Genomic DNA, 19,182 nt, shown 5'->3' on the forward strand with positions numbered 1-19,182 from the left:
ATTTTTGGAGTAAAGTAAGAGACAATAAAGACACCTTCTTCTTCCTTCATTTTTTCTTCTTTTTTTTGGCTGAGACAATTGGTCCCAATCGTGCGCGGGCCGAGGCCGTGCGCCTCAACCACACTGTCCGAAGCCACGTGCCTCAGCATCGCTGGCCTCGAATGCATGGGCGCTCGCCTCGGCCGAGCGCCTTAGCGGCTGATGCGACCCCCCCCCCCCCTTTTTTTTAAATACCTCTTTGAGATCTTTTGACCTCTCTTGTCTCTAATTGGTTTGTCTTTATGTGCAGACTTCTCACAGGGTATAAGAGACACCGGACGCTGTCTTCAAGTTCAACAGAGGATGGATTGGCTCTTTCTTTAAGCGCTCTCCCGCGCATTTTTCCCTTCATCCCCGGAATTCTTCTAACCAGCCAGTATTCTTTTGCCTCTTTTCTTTTATTTTTGTGGTTTTTCCGTCGTCTCTCTTCCCCGTGTCTCGTCGCTTTGGTAAGTCGGTCCCCTTGACCTCCTTTAGCAATTCGAACAAGAATAGTTTGGGCTCTTCTAACCCCACTAGCTCTTCATCTTCTCAGTCTGACATGCGAATAGGAGATGCCAAGACCTCACAACCCTATCCTGATGCTTTCTCTTTTGATAATGACATTAATATGGAGCTAGAGGCCGATTGTAGCAATCTCCCTCATGACCTAACCCATGCTCATTCTACCTTAACCAAGGACGAGATCTCTAAACTAGTTAAAAAATATCATCTCTCTATCAAGAGCTTTTGATATGTTGCACCTTTCAATCTTAGAGCCCATCAATCTCCTCCTGGTGGATTGGCTATCTATGAAGCATCTCTTGAAGACGGGTGTCGATTTCCCTTTGAAGATAACCTAGCTGAGATCTTTCGCCTCGTAGGGTTATGTCCCTCTCAACTAGTATCCAATGGGTGGAGGAGCTTAGTTGCCTTTGTTATATGTTGTCAGGGAAAATGTATCATCCCTAAGGCAGAACTCTTCTTGAAACTATTCCGCCTTGTATGCGTTGACAAATCCGAATTTCGTTATTCTTTCATGGCTTTCCCTAGTTGTAAGTTGCTTGTAGGTAACCCTTCTTCCCTGAAGGGTTGGAAAAATCGATTTTTTTTTTATGGGTTATTCTTCTATTTTTGTGGGTGTGCCCTCCACTTGGCATCGATCTCCCTTTACGAGTTTCCCGCGCGAAATGTCCCCATTAGAAAAGAGGGATGCTGAGCTTTTGATGAGTCTGGAGCACGTCAGCACCGCAAGGTTAATTGATGAGCAAACTCTTTTTCTTGGGAGCGTGTGCCAGTACCCATGCCCAGAAACTGACATCCCCTTAGATTGATTTTTTCAATCCTCTTGTTTCGCTTCACGTCTCTAATTTATTTATGCTTCCTCATCCTGACACCCATTTTGTTTGCCATGCTTTTTGGCTAAGATGATTGACGATGCTGAGCTATGGGAACTAATAAGCAAGCAGCTGAAGAGGTTAAACGAGCCAGGAAGAATGCGAAGAGACATAACAAAAATTCTCGTCTCCCACCTCAGCATAAAAAATCGAAAGCTTTTGGGTCTTGTTCTGTTGCGCCTTTGCCCAGACCCGAGACAGAGGGCTCCCAAGGCACTGAGCACCTTTCTGATATGATCCAGATGGAGGAGGAGGCCTCCATCCCTGCCCAGGCTATTCATCGGCCGAATTAGACTATCCATGAGTCAAACCACAGCAGTGAGGCTTGGCTGGCGACAGCTTATCCAGGGTCTGTCGACTCCAGCGGACATGGAAGGGGTTGCGGATCTGACTTTGGAGGGTTGTTACTGACAAAGCTTAGTTCAAGTTAGTCTCTCAACCCCTCGACGCGGAAACCTTCTACCCCAATACTCTAACTTTTTGTTATTTGGATACAAAATATTGTTGTTCAGAACGAGCTGCAGAGGCGAATGGCGAAGAACTCTCAGAAGATGTTTGAGCTGGATAATGCTCTCACTAACGACCATAAAACCATAGAGCTGAGGGATGAGGAGTTGAGGGCTCAACACCAGCAAATAACGGAGCTGGAGGCACGTTTACAGGAGCTCGAAATTAACCGCCATGTTGAGGAAAAGTTGGAATGCTCTCAGGAGTGCCTCTGGGAGCTAGAAGAGAAATATGCGAACCCTACCCAGCTCCCCAAGGTGGAAGGATATATCACGCGAGAGCTACAAGGTGTCTGGAAGAAAGGCTTCCTTCGCTGCAAAAAGGAAGTGCAGAAGGTCTGTCCCGATTTTGACTTTTCCCCTGTCAAATCCACGGATAACGTGATCATTGAGCTCAGCCGAGCCTCATCTTCCCAAGCCTCCGTTATCGAATCAGAGGAGTCTGAAGAAGAAGCATAGCTTCTAGGTTTATCTTCGTATATATATATATATATATTTGTTTTGAGCTCGAGTTGTATTTCATATCTAGACCCTTATCCTTTTGTTAAATGAAGCGCATCAAGGATATGATTTTGTGGTAGTCAGAGCTGGGTGGTCTCTCTTATCTGATTTCTTTTGCCCCCATCGTGACTCTCATGTTGGCGAGGCGAAGGGTATTTTTCTCCTTGGTTTCTTTTTTATTAGGGGTGGTCCCCTGGGGTCACATTATCCCCATTTTATTTTCAACCCTTATTACTTTTGTATGGAGGTGAGGGCTTAGGAGTCTCTTTCGAGTCCCCTTAGGTTAGCTTCTTTGGGGACATTTCCACCCCTCTTAGCCTTTCTTTCCTTTTTATTAGAGGCGGTCCCCTAGGACTACATCTGGCCCATTGCTTTTCCTTAGTCCTTGTTATCTTTGGCGGAGGCGAAGGACTTAGAAATCCCTTTTGAGACTTCTGAGGTTGGGGGGGGACGCTTCCTCCCCTTTTGCCTTTTGTTCTTAGTTTTTTTTTCTTATATGGGTTGTCACGACGATATTCTGCAAGAGAAAGTCTACACACCCAAAAAAAAGAACATAATGAGATTTTATTTAGAAAATACGTAACTCCAACATTTTTGGGGGTATCCCATTACTGATAAAAAATTTTCAAGTTCAGAATATTCTAAGTATTCTTTATAGGAGTGTCGTCCATAGTCTCGAGCCAATATGCTCTGGGGCTGAAGGTCTCGGTAACCCGATATGGGCCTTCCCCAAGTTAGCGACCAAATGATGATGCTAGACCGATCACCGAGGTCTGCCTCGAACCAAGTACCTGCAAGGGCGGAGGCACGCCTGAGAGCATTCCAACTTTTCCTCCATAACATGGCGATTAATTTCGAGCTCCTGTAAACGTGCCTCTAGCTCCATTGCTCGCTGGTGTTGAGCCCTCAGCTCCTCATCCCTCTATTCTATAGTCTTATGGCAGTCAGCGATGGCAGTATCCAGCTCAAGCATCTTCTGAGAGTTCCTCGCTATTCGCCTCTGCAGCTCGTTCTGAGCAACAATACTCTGTATCCAAATAGCAAAAAGTTAGTATTGGGGTAAAAGGTTTCCGCGTCAAGGGGTCGAGAGACTAACCTGAACTAAGCCTCAATAGTAACAAGCCTCCAGAGTCTCCGAAGTCAGTTCTGTATCCCCCTCCATGTCTGCTAGGGTCGGCAAGCCCTGCATAAGCTGAGTCGCCCCCAAGCCTCACTATTGTGGTCTGACTCATGGACAGTCCAATTCGGCCGATGAAGAGCCCGGGCAAGGATGGAGGTCTCCTCCGTCTGGATCATATCAGAAAGGTGCTCGGTGTCTTGGGAGCCCCCTGCCTTGGGTTTAGGCAAAGGCGCAGCAAAATAAGACCCAGAAGCCTTCGATTTTTTATGCCGAGGTGGGAGACGAGAATCTTTGTTATGCCTCTTCGCATTCTTCTTGGCCCGTTTAGCCTTTTCAGCTGCTTGCTTATCAGTCCCACATAGCTCAGCATCGTCAATCATCTTAGCTAAAAAGCATGACAAACAAAATGGGTGTCAGGATGAGGAAGCATACATAAATTAGAGATGCGAAGCTAAACAAGAGGATTGAAAAAATCAACCTAAGGGGATGTCAGTTGCTGGGCATGGGTACTAGCACACGCCCGCAAGAAAAAGAGTTTGCTCATTAATTAACCTTATGATGCTGACGTACTCCAAACCCATCAAAAGCTCAGCATCCCTCCTCTCTAATGGGGACATTTCACGCGAGAAACTCGTAAAGGGAGATCGACGCCAAGCGGATGGCACACCTATAGAAATAGAGGAATAACCCATAAAAAAAAATCAAATTTTCCAACCCTTCAAGGAAAAAGGGTTATCTACAAGGAACTTATAACCAATGAAGGCCATGAAAGAATAGCGAAATTCGGATTTGTCAACGCATACAAGGCGGAACAGTTTCAAACAGAGTTCTGCCTTAGGGACGATACATTTTCCCTGACAACATATAACAAAGACAACTAAGCTCCTTCACCCATTGGGTACTAGTTGAGAGGGAAATAACCTTACGAGACGAAAGATCTCAGCTAGGTTATCTTCAAAGGGAAATCTGCACCCGGCTTCAAGAGATGCCTCATAGATAGCCAATCCACCAGGAGAAGATTGATGGGCTCTAAGATTAAAAGATGCAACATACCAAAAGCTCTTGACAGGGAGATGATATTTTTTAACGAGTTCAGAGATCTCATCCTCGGTTAAGGTAGAATGAGCATGGGTTAGGTCATGAGGGAGACTGCTACAATCGGCCTCCAGCTCCATGTCAATGTCATTATCAAAAGAGAAAACATCGAGATGGGGCCGTGAGGTCTCGACATCTCCTATTCACGTGTCAGACTGAGAAGATGAAGAGCTAATGGAGCTAGAAAAGCCCGAACTATTCTTGTCTGAGTTGCTAAAGGAGGTCAAGGGGACCGACTTACCAAAGCGACGAGACATGGGGAAGAGAGACAATGGAAAAACCACAAAAATAAAAGAAAAGAGGCAAGAGAATACCGGCTAGTTAGAAGAATTTCAGGGATGAAGGGAAAAATGCGCGGGAGAGCGCTTAAGGAAAGAGTCGGTCCGTCCTATGTTGAACTTGAAGACACCGTCCGGAGTCTCTCGTAGCCTATGAGAAGTCTGCACATAAAGACAAACCAATTAGAGGCAGGAGAGGTCAAAAGATCTCAAAAATGTATTTAAAAAAAAAAAAGGGTCGCATCAGCCTCGTCCCCGGGCGCTAAGGCACTCAGCCGAGGCCAACGGCCTCAGTTAGCGATGCCAAGGTGCGCTCCCACACGGCCAAGGCAAGTGATGCCAAGGCGTGTGGCCTTGGACAATGCGGCCAAGGCGTGCGGCCTCCCCGCGCACGGCCGGGACCAATGGTCTCGGGCAAAAAAAAAAAATGAAGGAAGAAGAAAGAGTCTTTATTGCCTCTTGCTTCACTCCAAAATGAACACTTAAAATGAGGGGACCATATCCATCCCCTTTTTATAGAGGTTTGTGGGAGGCATAAGAAGAGTGAGAGGACTTTGGGTACCTTGGGAAACGAACCCAATATCTGAGATAACTAATCCTATTTTTTGCATAACACTTTTTGTAGGAGAGCAGAAAATCAAGGACGACTATTCCTTTAGCTGCCCAAGCTCCTCACCCGATTAGCTAAAGGAGTAGGGGGGGCAAGTGATGAGAGAATATTTTACATAAGGGCGAATTTACTCCCCTACCCCCGGAGACTACCATTAACCTGGGGACATGTGTGCTAGAAGAAACTAGTATGCAATCACCACGTTTGTACCCCAAAGAACGCCACATGTCCTCCGGATCTCCATCCTAGATTTGAATTGGATGAAAGAGACCCAGTCAACCGAGAATCTCTCCAACGTCCCATTTTGAATGTTATCTTATCTTTTTGGATTAAACCTTACGCCATCTATAAACAGAGGTCAACTTCTACAGGTATGAAAATCTAACTACTAAGTAACTTTCCATTTCGGGTATTTTCTCCTACTAACTTGAGCGTTGGAGTCCTCTTGAGGGAATAAAGATCCGCCCTTGCAGGTCCTTAGTTCGAGGCAGACCTCGGTGATTGGTCCACCATCATCACATGCCAAAGGCTTTCAGGGGGAAATTGAAAGTGAAGAAATTTGCAACAGGTACACTACACAATGGACCTTTTTAACTGTTACTTATTTCATGTTCTCCAGCAATTTAGTGCGTCAACAACCCTTCACAAGCAGGCAAAAACTGCTCAAAACAATATTCAAACATGTGCAGATTTGCTTACTCTCATTTTATAAAAAAATAACTAAAGAAAAAGCTAGTACCTTTTATAACAATCAATCATGCCCAAAAAGAAGTTTTCAGCTAGCCAAGAGATATCTGTCCCAATAAGTGATCTTAATGAATTTAACTATGCATACCAGAATTACAAATACCTGAAATGGTCTGATTAGCGATTGTAAAAGGGTCAAGGCATTAATGGTCTTCCACTCACAATTTCCACTTTGATCAATGAGATCGCTACTCATAATAGCAGCACGCAGATTGGGTACAAGATCAGGCCAAGAATTCTCCTTGACGAACTCAGAAGCAACAATAACCCGAAACTGAAAACCGATCATATTTACAGTAACACAGATAAGCAATTGTAACAACCTCATTCGGAAACTGAGTCATGTAATCAGCAGATAAAACGCCAACTTACTTACCGCTTCAACCAAAACCTTGAGAACCGCAGAATCAACTTGAAGTAAAGCGCGAACAAGCTCATCTCTGAACTCCTTACTTACTTTTGAAGACTGAACGCTTCGCCGGGTGAAGTTCTTTAGGTATGTAGCAGCAGCAATTACTACACCTGGATCTCCACTCCCTGTGAGCACCACCGGGATAATCATTACGTTCCGCATCAGCGAAAATTATATCTCAGAGAAGGAAATCTAAAACTATAAAAATTTTGTACAAATCCGAAAAAAAAAACAGAAAAGAAATTCAAATGACGACGACGACAGAATTCAAGAGAATAAAGGAGTACCTACCGGCGGAGAGGGATAGAAGGGAGAAGGGGAAAGTGGGGAGGAGAGAGAGGCGGTCGAGGGCGTCGGTGGCGAGACGGACGGTGGGGCCGTCGGGGCTGAGGGTTTGGCAGAGCAGCTCAGCGATCTGAGTTTCCATTTGCTGCCGCTGCTTCGGCGGAACCCTAGCTGAGCTGAAAACAAATATGGAGTGGAGTGGAGAGGCGAGGCGAGGCTCACATCACATATTACTATAAATATATATTGCGCGGGAAAATGATGCTCCGTACGGTGTGAGGTGTGACTTGGGCGACGATTGAAGATGACCGGAAATTGGGTGGACTTGTTCGAGTGGGTTATGGCTGGCTTGTGTGTCATTCAGCGGCTAAAATTTCAAAGCAAACTGAGAAAGTGGAGATGCGGGGTATCGAACACCGTACCTCTCGCATGCAAAGCGAGCGCTCTACCGTTTGAGCTACACCCCCAGCTACTGACAAGGGGTGAAAGGAATTCAAATTTCAAAGCATACTTTCCCTTAGGGATAGAATATAAAGTTATTTTTATTTATTTTAATTTCGAAATCAAAGACAATTTACGCGTATTACTTTAATTACATAAAACAATTTTAAAATTTAAATAATTGTATTCTAATCATTAAACAAATATTATATTTGATGGTACGATAACTACACAAAATATAGAATTGGAAAGTGTTATAAAAAAATGTGAACTAAAAATTATTTAATATTCCAACCTTAATGTTTTACTCTTTTTATGAATATATATATATATATAGTTGCATTCATTGAACGAATTTTGAATAATATTATTTAAAATTCAAGTGTTTGAATAATTATATATGTGAGATTTTAAAGTTAATCATTCTAATGTAAAAAGAAAATGTGAAAATAAATAAAAATAAAACAAATTGTATATGCTTAAATATTTTTCATATCCCATCAAAATAAATATTTTTCACATATATATATATACATATTTGTATTATATATACAAATGTGAATGCAACACACATACATATATTATATACATGTGTGCTTATGTATTATAAATATATTGTTGTTTTTTGTTCCCTAAGGCCCATGGTCATGACGATTTTTTTTATGGATCTTCATAGGCTTCGACCCGGGATTGAAGAACCCAAGACTATTACCATTCTCTTTTGACAGCGTATTTTAGAAGTCAAGCCACAAACCCTCTACCCATTTTAAAGGAGAAATGGGTCTTGGCCCATTTGCTCAAGTGGGGTGAAGCCCACTAAACTTAGCCCATCAGCCCTCATATAAAAAGGGTCTCTTTGCCCTCTGTTTGGCATATTCTCTTCTCTCAGTCGAACTCTAGCTTTTCCCCTCTTTCTCTCTTGTGTTTCCTATCTTGGCTGATTGCTTCATCGCTTTTGTCCTTGTTCATCCGATAGCGATGGAGGCATTCTTGCCTTATGTGGATTCTATTTTCTTTCATGTATTCAGTCGTCTTTCCTTGTGTGAGAAAGGCGGTCCCTCTGATATCGTTGGAAGCCTCTTATATATTTAGATATGGGTTTCTCTTTTGGGGTAAACTCTTTCTCTTGGTTTTGTGCTTTGAACCCATTGTCTGTGTGATCGATCCACCTTCTGTGGTAACCTACTTTGTGTGGCTATGATCGTTTGGGTGAGAGAGGGTTTCTTTACTAGTTTGGCTAAGAGGTGTTGGGGTTTTTCTAGGCTTACAGTTTGAGAGCTTCGTTTGTGGCTTGTGATTCATATTCGTTGGTGTTACCAAGAGTGGTGACTAGTCTTTTAAATCTGAGCCTTAAATCGATTTTAAACAAGGAGTATTTTTCTATTTGCTTTCAATCTTGATTTAATCTATATTTTAGTTCGATTTATTGCATTAATCCTTTCTATTTTGAAGAGATTTTTCGCAACATATATATATATATATAACACATGTATAAGTACGAAAGAACAAACGACAGAGGGCGAATTAGGTGTATTATAAATTTTTATATTTTAAAAGTATTATATGTTAAAACTATTTTATATTGATATTATTTTAAACATATAGCAATATGTAAATAGAATTTTTATGCATTGATGCAATTAATATAGAGATCAATCTTGATGGTTTTAAGATTCAAATTAAATATAAGAAAACAATTGATCTTTAAAATGAAAAACCAAGTACAATTATGCTAAAGCAAATAAATTATAAAAGTTGTGATATTTAAAATAGACTTTTATACTTGTAATGAGAACTGGAAAATGTTATGCTTGGAACAAAACAACTATCTTTTTAGGATATGTAAATCATTGTGCAGTAGGTGAAAAATAACATCATTAAAATACAAGAAGTATTATCAAGATACAGTATTTTATACTAGTTTGGTTAAACAACTTATTCTATTACATTAGTTTCTCATTCAGAATTTAAAATATTCACTAAGAATTTAAAAGAAATCGCAACGCCAACTTCGATCTCCATTTAAACCGAGGTCACTGTTTATTTATTTATTTAAATATTATTACCTTATATATTTTATATTTAATTGTTTATTTGTGTCTAAGTGTGGACAAATTATTTATAAATATTTAAATTATCATTAAAAACCTTGGTGAAATTGGTTTAGTGGAACCCCAAAGATAGTTAGATATTGAAAGAGTAGAGTATGTGTGTGTGGAGATACTGAATCACTATAAATTATCTTATACCTCATTTTATTTATTCTCGTGACTTGCATTAATTATTAATCTCAAACATAATTTATTATATTTATCAAATATACATTCTCTAATAAAATCAGTAATTAATAATATTTATTAAAATTGTGAAAAATTTTAATTACTTAATTCACCATAAAAACTAACAATTGGTATCAATGTGGACTTTTAAAATAATTGAACACTTAGTTTATACTTTAACTTAGAAGAGATCTAAATGATTTCATTTACTAACCAAGCCATAGTTAAAGGACTTTCACCCTCTAGACCACTATTCTTTGATGGCATAAATTTTGCCTATTAAAAGATAAGGATAGAGTCATTTTTATTTTCAATAGATTATTATTTATGAAAAATAATTAGAGATGGTTTCATTACATCTAAACTTGAAGAAAATTATTGGAATGAATAAGACATTAAAAAACACCAAATATATCATAAAGCTAAATATATAATTTTTTATTCATTCCTTTCTAGTGAATATATGAAAAACTATCTACTTGTTAAAATTAGAAGTAGTTTATGAATGAATAGATCAAGTAAATGATACAAAGATTAATCTCTTAATGTCCCAATATAAAAATTTTAAATTACTTTAAAACGAAAGCATGAGTGACATGAATGGTAGATTATAAACAATCTTAAAATGCTATAAAAAATAATTACGAAAGAAGATAAAATTAAGAAAATTCTTAGATGTCTAATATTAGATTGATAGTCCATAATGACTACAATTTCCTAAGTTAAGGAGTTGAAAGAATTAAAAATGAAAAAAATAATAGAAACACTTTTAATTTATGAATTAATATTAAATAAGACTAATGAAGATACTAAAGATAAAAAACTTTAGTCTTAAAAGTAAACAAAGAATCTGAGTCTAGTGAAAATGATGAAACAACCCTTATAACAAAAGCATTTACTAGAATCATGAGAAAAGATAAAATGAATGTAGGAGAATGTCTCATATTTGTTTTAAATAAAAGAAGAGTGGGCGCATGCAATTTGATTGTCTAGAGAATAAGAAAGTAAAAAATAAGATATTTTAAAAATAAAAAAAATATGCCTACTCGACATGATGCAAATGCTACATACGACTCATCACAATTCAAAGATGAATAAGCACATATGTGCTCCATGGCTATAGAAAAATAAGAAAAAGATATGGAGTTAGAATAATTACAAAAGGCATACGAAAAATTATATATAAAATATTAATCTATTAATAAATAAATAAAAACCATCAAAAAAATCATAAACAATAAAATGAAAAATTAAATAATGAAATAAATAATTTAGAAGAAAAATCGCAAGAGATCAAGAAAGAAAATAAAAATAAATTAAAAGATCAATTAATTAAACTTTAAGAAAAAATAAAATATTAAAAACTCAAAATAATAAATTATCAGTAGAAAAAAAAAGTCATAAAGAAAAGTTTAACCACATTGATTTTAAAGAAAAATTCAAAACCCAAACTAAAGTACAAAACACTTAAGAGAAAATGGAAACAACCTAGATGGAGACCCTAACATAAGAAAAGTAATATAATGCAAATGTGGATACCCAAAGGGGTAGTACACACAATGAATGATTTAGATCACAAAATTTTAAATGTTGTTTCTTATTCAAATGCATAAAAAATAATTAAATAATTTGATCCAAACGAAGAAAGATTAAAGGGACCTATCTATAGATGTATACCCAAACCTAAAACATGTTCTCTTAAATGTGCAAACGTGCGTGAGGACCACAATAGGTAACAAGTGGTATATGGATAGTGGCTACTCACAACACATGACATGTGAGAGAGATCTATTCTTAGATCTCACTCCCAAAGACGGATGATTTATCACATTTGGGGATAATACCAAAGGTAAAGTGGTTGGTATAGATATGATTGGCCAGCCACATTCCACTACTATTATAAATGTTCTCTTAGTGAATGGTTTAAAACATAATTTTCTTAGCATTAGTCAATTTTGTGATGATGACCATAAAGTTATTTTTAGACAAATACATTGTTTCGTTATTGATAGCTACAACTCTATTATTATTTGTGCTAATAGGCAATACAATGTCTACATTGCTGATATTGAGAAAATTAATGAAAATTTCCTAATGGTAAAAAATGAAGATATTCGCTTATGGCATAGAAGATTAGGTCATGTTAATCCAAATCTAATTAGAAAAATAACTAATAAAGATTTAGTTATAGGGTTCTCTAAGATAAAATTTAATGAAGAAAAATCTTCTGATGTTTGTCGTAAAGGAAAACAAACTAAAGCTTCCCTTAAATCTAAGAATGAAATATCAACTAGTAAAACTCTACAACTTTTGCACATGGATACCAAATCGAGTGACGTTTTCTTATGATGGAGAAGGGCCACAATAAATCAAATTTACTGCTTTAATCTAATATTTATTTTGCATAGTTGAGGGAAGATTTTTTGTCTTTAATTAAGGTCTCACTTTGCACGTGCATTAAGTTTCACTATATACCTCACACATCACAAAACAAAATGCATATAATTAAATAATTGGATGATCATGGACTTTAGCTATTAATTAAATTTGAGCATTTGGATTTAATTAAAGAAGCATTAAGAGACACATTCAACAACATATCATATATGTTGGTTGTTAGACAACCATCGGTTGACTTGCTCAATTGAGTCACCAAATATTGATGTCTCCTGTTCTATCACATCAACTCTTGATATGTCTTATTTATTTTACAATAACTACTATACATTACAATTGATTCTAAAATGAAAAAAAAAATGGAGAGTTATATTCTCTTACAACCTAAATGAAAGAATAATTTTACAAATTTATTAAAAAAATAATTGTAAACATTCATTCATCCATTCGCACATCCATTCAATCACATTGATTCAGTTCATGATCATCCATTCAATCCAATTGAACTTTTTAGTGCATCAAAATAATAAAATTTGTGTTTATGTAATGTACGCCACTTTTCAGACTAAGACATCTCATTTCAAATTTTTTCAGTTTAAGCTATCTAATGCAATCTTATCATATTTTGGCAAACACTAAGAGAAATCAACAACTGTCTTACAAATAATCCAAAACAGTCTACTGTTTTTCTTTGTGGAACAAAAACTATCGACTATCTTCAAAAGAATGTTAACTTTTTCTCCCATTAAAACAAACAGTCGACTTCCTTTTGAACCTGTTGACTGTTTTTGCGGGTTACATAAGACTGGTCAACTTCTTCCAAAACTGGTCAACCTCTTTTCTAGGTAACGGAAACCTGTTAACTTGTTTCAATAAACCGTTGATTGTTTTCCTTGCAAACATCAGAAATGATCGACTATTTGGACAAACCGGTTAACAATCATTGTAAACCTACATGAAATAGTGAGCAATAACACATCCGAAACAAGAATACAATACACAAAACACTCCCATGGGATAAGTACACCGAGCCGAAGCTCTAATATTATTGAAAGTTGATCATACAATATGATAAACGCCAACACTTGGTGGCTCTATGCAAGGGTATATACGTTTTAAAACATTTTCAAAATAAAAATGAAAACAACAACGAAAGCAAAACAAACCCTTCCATAACTTGGTATAAAACATCCATATGAATATATATATATATATCCATCCATAGGGGGTTTAGATTGTATGCCCCAAATGGATGAATCTGTAGCCGGTTGTCTAATGCACCAAAAGCTCCAAGCCTCCTACCTCCAAGCTTCGATGAGTTGCTCCAAGCTACTCTTGAACCTGCAACATTTGGATGACCAGTCTAACCCCAAAAATGTAGGGGACGTAGTCCGTCCACACTTAAGTTACACTAAAACACTTCAACAGACTCGTGCTAGAACCATCTCAACGAAGGTGACACAATGTTATTCTTAGTTCTAAAGGAAGAGAAACAAGTTGTCTCACAACCATAAATCAACACAAGAACAAAAGAGAGCAATAGAGGATAAAATAGTCAGCTTCTCGGAGTAAAAAGAAGAAGGAATGGACCAGAATGGAAGAAGCAGAAGAAGAAAAAGAAGAAGAAGAAGAAGAAGAGAGAATGGTAGCCAATAGCTTCTTAAGCACGCTCAGAAGAAATGGGTCTCAACCTCTTCCCATGCCTCTCAACTCTACTAATTTATTTTCCCACATATAATGCCTCTGCTAAAGACATCATTAAAAGCAATAGAGCATTTAATGCTCGGTTGCTGAGAATCACGCAGGAGTAATATGATTCTCAAAAATGTCGATCACTTTTTGGAAACTATCAACTATTTTATCTCTTTCAGGTGAAACTGTCAATGATCCATAAAGTAACGGTCAACCATTTGTGCCTACATCTGTAGCTTTCAGTTTATTACATTTAAGTCATGCTATTAACTCTTAATATCCTTTTCATTCACTCTTAATGAAACTAAGTCCCCCATTTAACTCTTAACGGCATGCCACATTAACTCTTAATGGTCTCCCAATTGTGTTGATCATTTTGGTTAACTCTTAACCCCAACTAACATCATCAACTCCTTAATGATGAAGAACACATTAATAGTAGTGGTTCACTAATCTAGTCCGTTACTTAGTATGGGTGTGACTTTTTAGGTTCACAACCATGTAGCAATTAGGACACATCAACTTCTTAATGCTGATCAAACTCTTCAATCTACTAAAAACACCTCTCCATCTTTTTATGTGCATCATAGCGGAAGCAATAAATATGTACATCATACACAGTTTGGATATTTAAGCAATACATTATTTAAACATATGAAATACAATAAATAAATACCTGATGTCTGATGTCAGGTTGGATACATAAACTGTTTCTGTATTGAGACTGAATCCACCTCACGTTGTGGTGGTCCTAGTTTGTCCACATCTAGCATGTTATCGTGCACTTCTTCCCGTGCTAGCCTGCGAATTCCATACCACTAGTACCCGTGTGTCTTTCACGCACCTATAATTTGAATGGAAGCAGAAAAGGACAAAAGAAGCAGAGAAAGTAAAAGTTGAGCCAAGTAGAGAATTATGTAATTCTTAAATTGCTTATTGATGTTCTACCCTTGTGTTTAGTTTTGATGATGAAAAACAATACCTTGTTTTATCCCCTAAGTCATGAGTCAAGTCTATGGTTTTCAACAAAAATCAATTTCAAATGCTTTGTTAAAATGAAAACCAAAAAGATTTATCATTTTCTATATTAGTTGGAGATTTGCAAAGTCAAGTATTTAGTCTTAAAAGAATCTCCTAAAATGATTTTCAAATTAGCTTTGAAGTCGTTGGTCAACATAGAGCTAAAATTGTTCTAAGGCAAAAGACCAACTTGAACATAAATGTGTTTGATGAAAATCCAATCTTAAGTATGAAAAATCATTTATGTTAATCTCATTCTTCAGAATAAGCTTTCATATTTTGAAGCATACATGAAAGGTTTTGGTTTGAAACTTAATCGTATGAAAAATCATTTAGTTCATGCATCATGTCTTGAAACTCGTTTTGATAACGCTTCAATATTTTTCTAAGTTTAGAAGCCTAGCACCTTATAAGGAGACATATATGAAAATGTTTTTTTTTTAGAAAACTAACTCCCGATAATTCAATAACTAACATTCATTAGTGATAAAATGATTTTTAACGAATTTTTCAAGAAATGAAAAGTGTATATCTTGGAGGTGATAAAATCGCAAAATCCTAAGTTCCTACTAAAATCCAAATTCTACTTTTTTATTCTTATGGATTTTGATTTTTTAGATATTTTTATTGAATCCAAATGGGGGGTACTTTCTTATTTACATTTATGTATTAAAGTAAATGGAAGGTAAAATATAAATTAAACAAAATGAGGACATTTACTGGCAAAACTCGACTCATTCGAATGCAACAGTAACTTTATTCGAATCAATTTGAAGATCATTCGAATGACAAGAAGGCTCATTCGAATGCTAAGCTATACAAAGCAATAACTTACTCACATCTTCAAGGGCTCATTCGAATGACAACAAGGCTCATTCGAATGACAGTCTAAAAACCTCAAAAATTCATACGAATGATACGATATCTCAGGACTCATTCGAATGACAAGGAACTCATTCGAATGACTGATACATTATAAGGGAAAAACATTACGATAACACTGAAACTTATTCGGATGCTTTGAAACTCATTCGAATGACACAAGACTTATTCGAATGACTGGAATCTTATCAGATATAAAGCTTACGATAACAGAAATCATAACTTGAATCAAAACTTAGCTTCACTACACCATTCCAAAAGAAATCTTGGGAGAACAATCCCAATTGATATATAAACAACTTGAGGGATGATTTACTGATCATAACTAATGTAAACGTTGCAAGGAACATGCATCAACTGGCTGGTACTCACTGTACGCATGTAAATACATATATAAACATGCACTGAACTGATATAACTCACTGTAACGCACACATATATATATATATACATGCACTGGAACTGATTCAATTCTGAAAATCTGATATCAAACTAAATCAAGACCTGTAAGAAAGGATTACAGGGGAAGGATACTTTCCTTAAACTCTTTGATCGAACTCGAATGCTACTAATCGAACTGTTATGCTACTCACTGTTACTGCAATAGCTCTTGACTTATTTTCTTCTTCTATGCGATCTCTAATCTCCACGGCGTGAAGAAACTCAATGCTATGGGAAGATATATATATAGAGAGAGAAAGAGAGCAACCCTAGGGCATCTCATTCTCCTAATACAACTAGGAGACTCCATAAATCCAAAACCCTTTCTCGGATGGACTTCCCATTCATAATAACTTTTATTAATTAATTAAATTAATAACAACTTCTTAAATGACCCTCAAGTCCCTGCATTTAATTTCAACACTAAATAAATATAATTAAATGCTATTTACTCAATAAAAATCTAAATTGCCATATTAAATAATTAAATGGCAAATCCTCTTAATTAATTACTTCAATAATTAATTAACTAATTCTAAATAAATACTAGGCCCTCTAACGGGTCGTTACAATATACCAGCAATACGGAACCAAATAGATGAACATCCGTACCTTGCAATTGGATAGTTCAACCTATTAGCAAATCTCATACACCAATACACAAGACAATCGTGTTAGTTCAAATCTAAGGATCAACTACACTATCGCAACTTAGACGACATGATCGTTATACACAATGCCATGTGATTAGTAATCAACGTCACATTTAATGCGTTGTTCTCCAAGAACCACCCACAAGTTTACTGAAGACATCTCCATATCATATGGCATGTGACTCACCACTCTATCATTAGTAACTAATACTTATTGAGGTAATAAACTCTGTGGTAGTCCATACTCGACTAATCAGAGTTTTTATCCAATTAATCTAAGGATCGGAAATCATTTAAGAAGTCCTGTCACCAGAAAATCTCATCACATATTCTTAACACCTTAAGAATAAGACTCTCAAACAAAAGATTTAGAGACTCATTTATACATTAAATTGGAGAGTTTATGAATAAAGATAAACTTGTCTTTTATTAATATATACAAAAATATCACAAATGTATTTATTACAAGTCCACTAGACGTCATCTAAATCTAGCATTAGGGTATACTATACTAATAGTACCTGGTTCAGATAGCTAGCGTCACATGTGGCCGCGTGAAAGACCCTTGCATATAGCCTTACCTACCCGTTGGTGTGTGGAAGGGCTGCCACGCATGCCATATGTAGGAGGTTGTGTTGGTCCCTTGACACACAATGACCACTCAAGAGAAGGTGAATTGAGTGTTAAAAATTTATTAAATCGAATTATTCCCTTTTAAAATTCTCGACCTTTTGTTATACACAAAATACACTTGTTATAAATATATATATTGTTTGAGAGTGATAGTAATATAGATACACAAATAACCACAATATTAACACAAGATATATAGTGGTTCAGTGTCTCCAACACCTACTCCATTCTCTTAAGGTCAACTTGACACTTAAGGTTCCACTAAAATCACAACACTAGGTTTCTACGCAAGATCACCTAGCAAACTTGTACACCCTGAGGTTTTTCCCCTTAGCTCACCCCGAAAACTAATACAACACAATAATACACCTAGATTACTTAGGCTCTAGGATGCCACTCACAATCCACAAATTAATACAAATAAATCCCATGTCCAAACAACCTTGGACTAATATGGAATTAAAAACAATGATGAACAAGGCAAAATAGAAATAATACAAGTTACCGCAAATGGAGAGAATGTCTTCTCCTTTGCCTTGGGCTCCGAATGGATTAAACTTTGAGCTTGAGCCTTGGATTGATTTACTTGATGTGCTTGAGAGTGCCTTTAGAAAGATTGATCTTGGTTGTACGTTAGTCTTCTCCAAAAATCTCTTCTTGATATATATAGTGGAGCTTCCAAAGGATCTATAACGGTTAGAAAAAACTCAACCATTGGACCCAAGGAGTCGACTTCTCTAAAACATGAGTCAACTTTAATTTTAAATGGGAGTCGACTTTAGTTATACAAGAGTCGACTTCTCTACTGCTAGAGTCGACTCTTCGAAATACACCAATGTTGCCAGATCAACTCTACATAACATACTCTCGACTGGGTCGACTTTAACTTTTCAAGAGTCGACTTCAGCTTAAAGGGAGTTGACTCCACTGAACCAAGAGTCGACTTCTGAGGCTAATTTTACAGAAAATAAATTTTATACATATATCAATTGTTTGAAGATATAATTTATATAGTATGTATACATTACAATAGGGGTGTGCAATGGTTCGGTTAGACCGAACTGAATCGAACTGACCGGTTAGGTTCGATTAATTGTATAGGGGTGACCAGTTCAGTTAGCTGGAAGGAGAAAATCGGTTATCGGTTCAGTTCTCAATTTTTGGAGTTGGAATAATCAATTAAATTGAACCAACCGACTTAAAAAATGATGCCGTTTAGTTCTTCATAAAATGACGTCATTTCATGAATAAACCCACATTCGTATTCCCGGTCGGACAAGTCTTCTCTTCTTCACTCACACTTCCACACCCTATTCAACGAGTTGAGAGAGAGAGAGAGAGAGAGAGAGAGAGAGAGAGAGAGAGAGAGAGATTGAGAGAAACCCTAATCTTCACCGATAGTTAGAGAAATTCGACCGTCTGTTGTCATCGTCGCCCATCGGTAAGCTCCTTGCCTCCTTCCTTAGTCCTTTCATTTTACTTCTAACCGAACCCTAACCCTAAATCCTAATCAGTTAGTTTCGATTCTTTCGACGATATTGACCCAACAACCCATACCACACTGATGACCCCACCAACGACCAGACCGAACCGACTGACAGACTTCTTCCCTTGTGTGCTTCGACTTTTGACTCATACCGATGACGATCCACAGAGGTTAGTTTCGATTTTTGTTCTTTTTTATGTTAGGGTTTCTCAAATTTGGGGACTTTTTAGTTACGAAAACATTGTTGTTTGTAAGGGTTCTCTTGTTCTCTTTATCATTTCTTATTGTT

General features: G+C 37.0%; 1 protein-coding gene and 1 non-coding gene across 7 annotated transcripts in view; both read right to left on the minus strand.

The window, feature by feature from the left end:
- LOC127809769 (uncharacterized) overlaps window positions 1-7,344 on the minus strand; it is a 29,115-nt gene extending 21,771 nt beyond the window's left edge. For 4 of the 6 annotated variants that reach the window (XM_052348827.1, XM_052348829.1, XM_052348831.1 and 1 more), the window contains exons 1-3: window positions 6,972-7,344; window positions 6,649-6,809; window positions 6,376-6,546 (exon numbers count right to left, since the gene is read on the minus strand). In XM_052348827.1, coding sequence (XP_052204787.1) covers window positions 6,376-6,546; window positions 6,649-6,809; window positions 6,972-7,329 — 690 coding nt within the window. In that variant the 5' untranslated portion in view covers window positions 7,330-7,344. Of the gene's footprint in view, window positions 1-4,951; window positions 4,970-6,375; window positions 6,547-6,648; window positions 6,810-6,971 lie in introns of those variants that run through there. The other 2 variants (XM_052348828.1, XM_052348834.1) reach the window with 2 other exon arrangements.
- Window positions 7,345-7,363: 19 nt separating this feature from the next.
- On the minus strand, window positions 7,364-7,436 carry TRNAA-UGC (transfer RNA alanine (anticodon UGC)). The gene has a single exon. It is a non-coding gene; the product is annotated as a tRNA-Ala (tRNA).
- Between the last annotated feature and the right edge of the window lie 11,746 nt (window positions 7,437-19,182).

The sequence above is a fragment of the Diospyros lotus genome, chromosome 9 (assembly GCF_014633365.1).
Source record: "Diospyros lotus cultivar Yz01 chromosome 9, ASM1463336v1, whole genome shotgun sequence".
Taxonomy (NCBI): Eukaryota; Viridiplantae; Streptophyta; class Magnoliopsida; order Ericales; family Ebenaceae; genus Diospyros; species Diospyros lotus.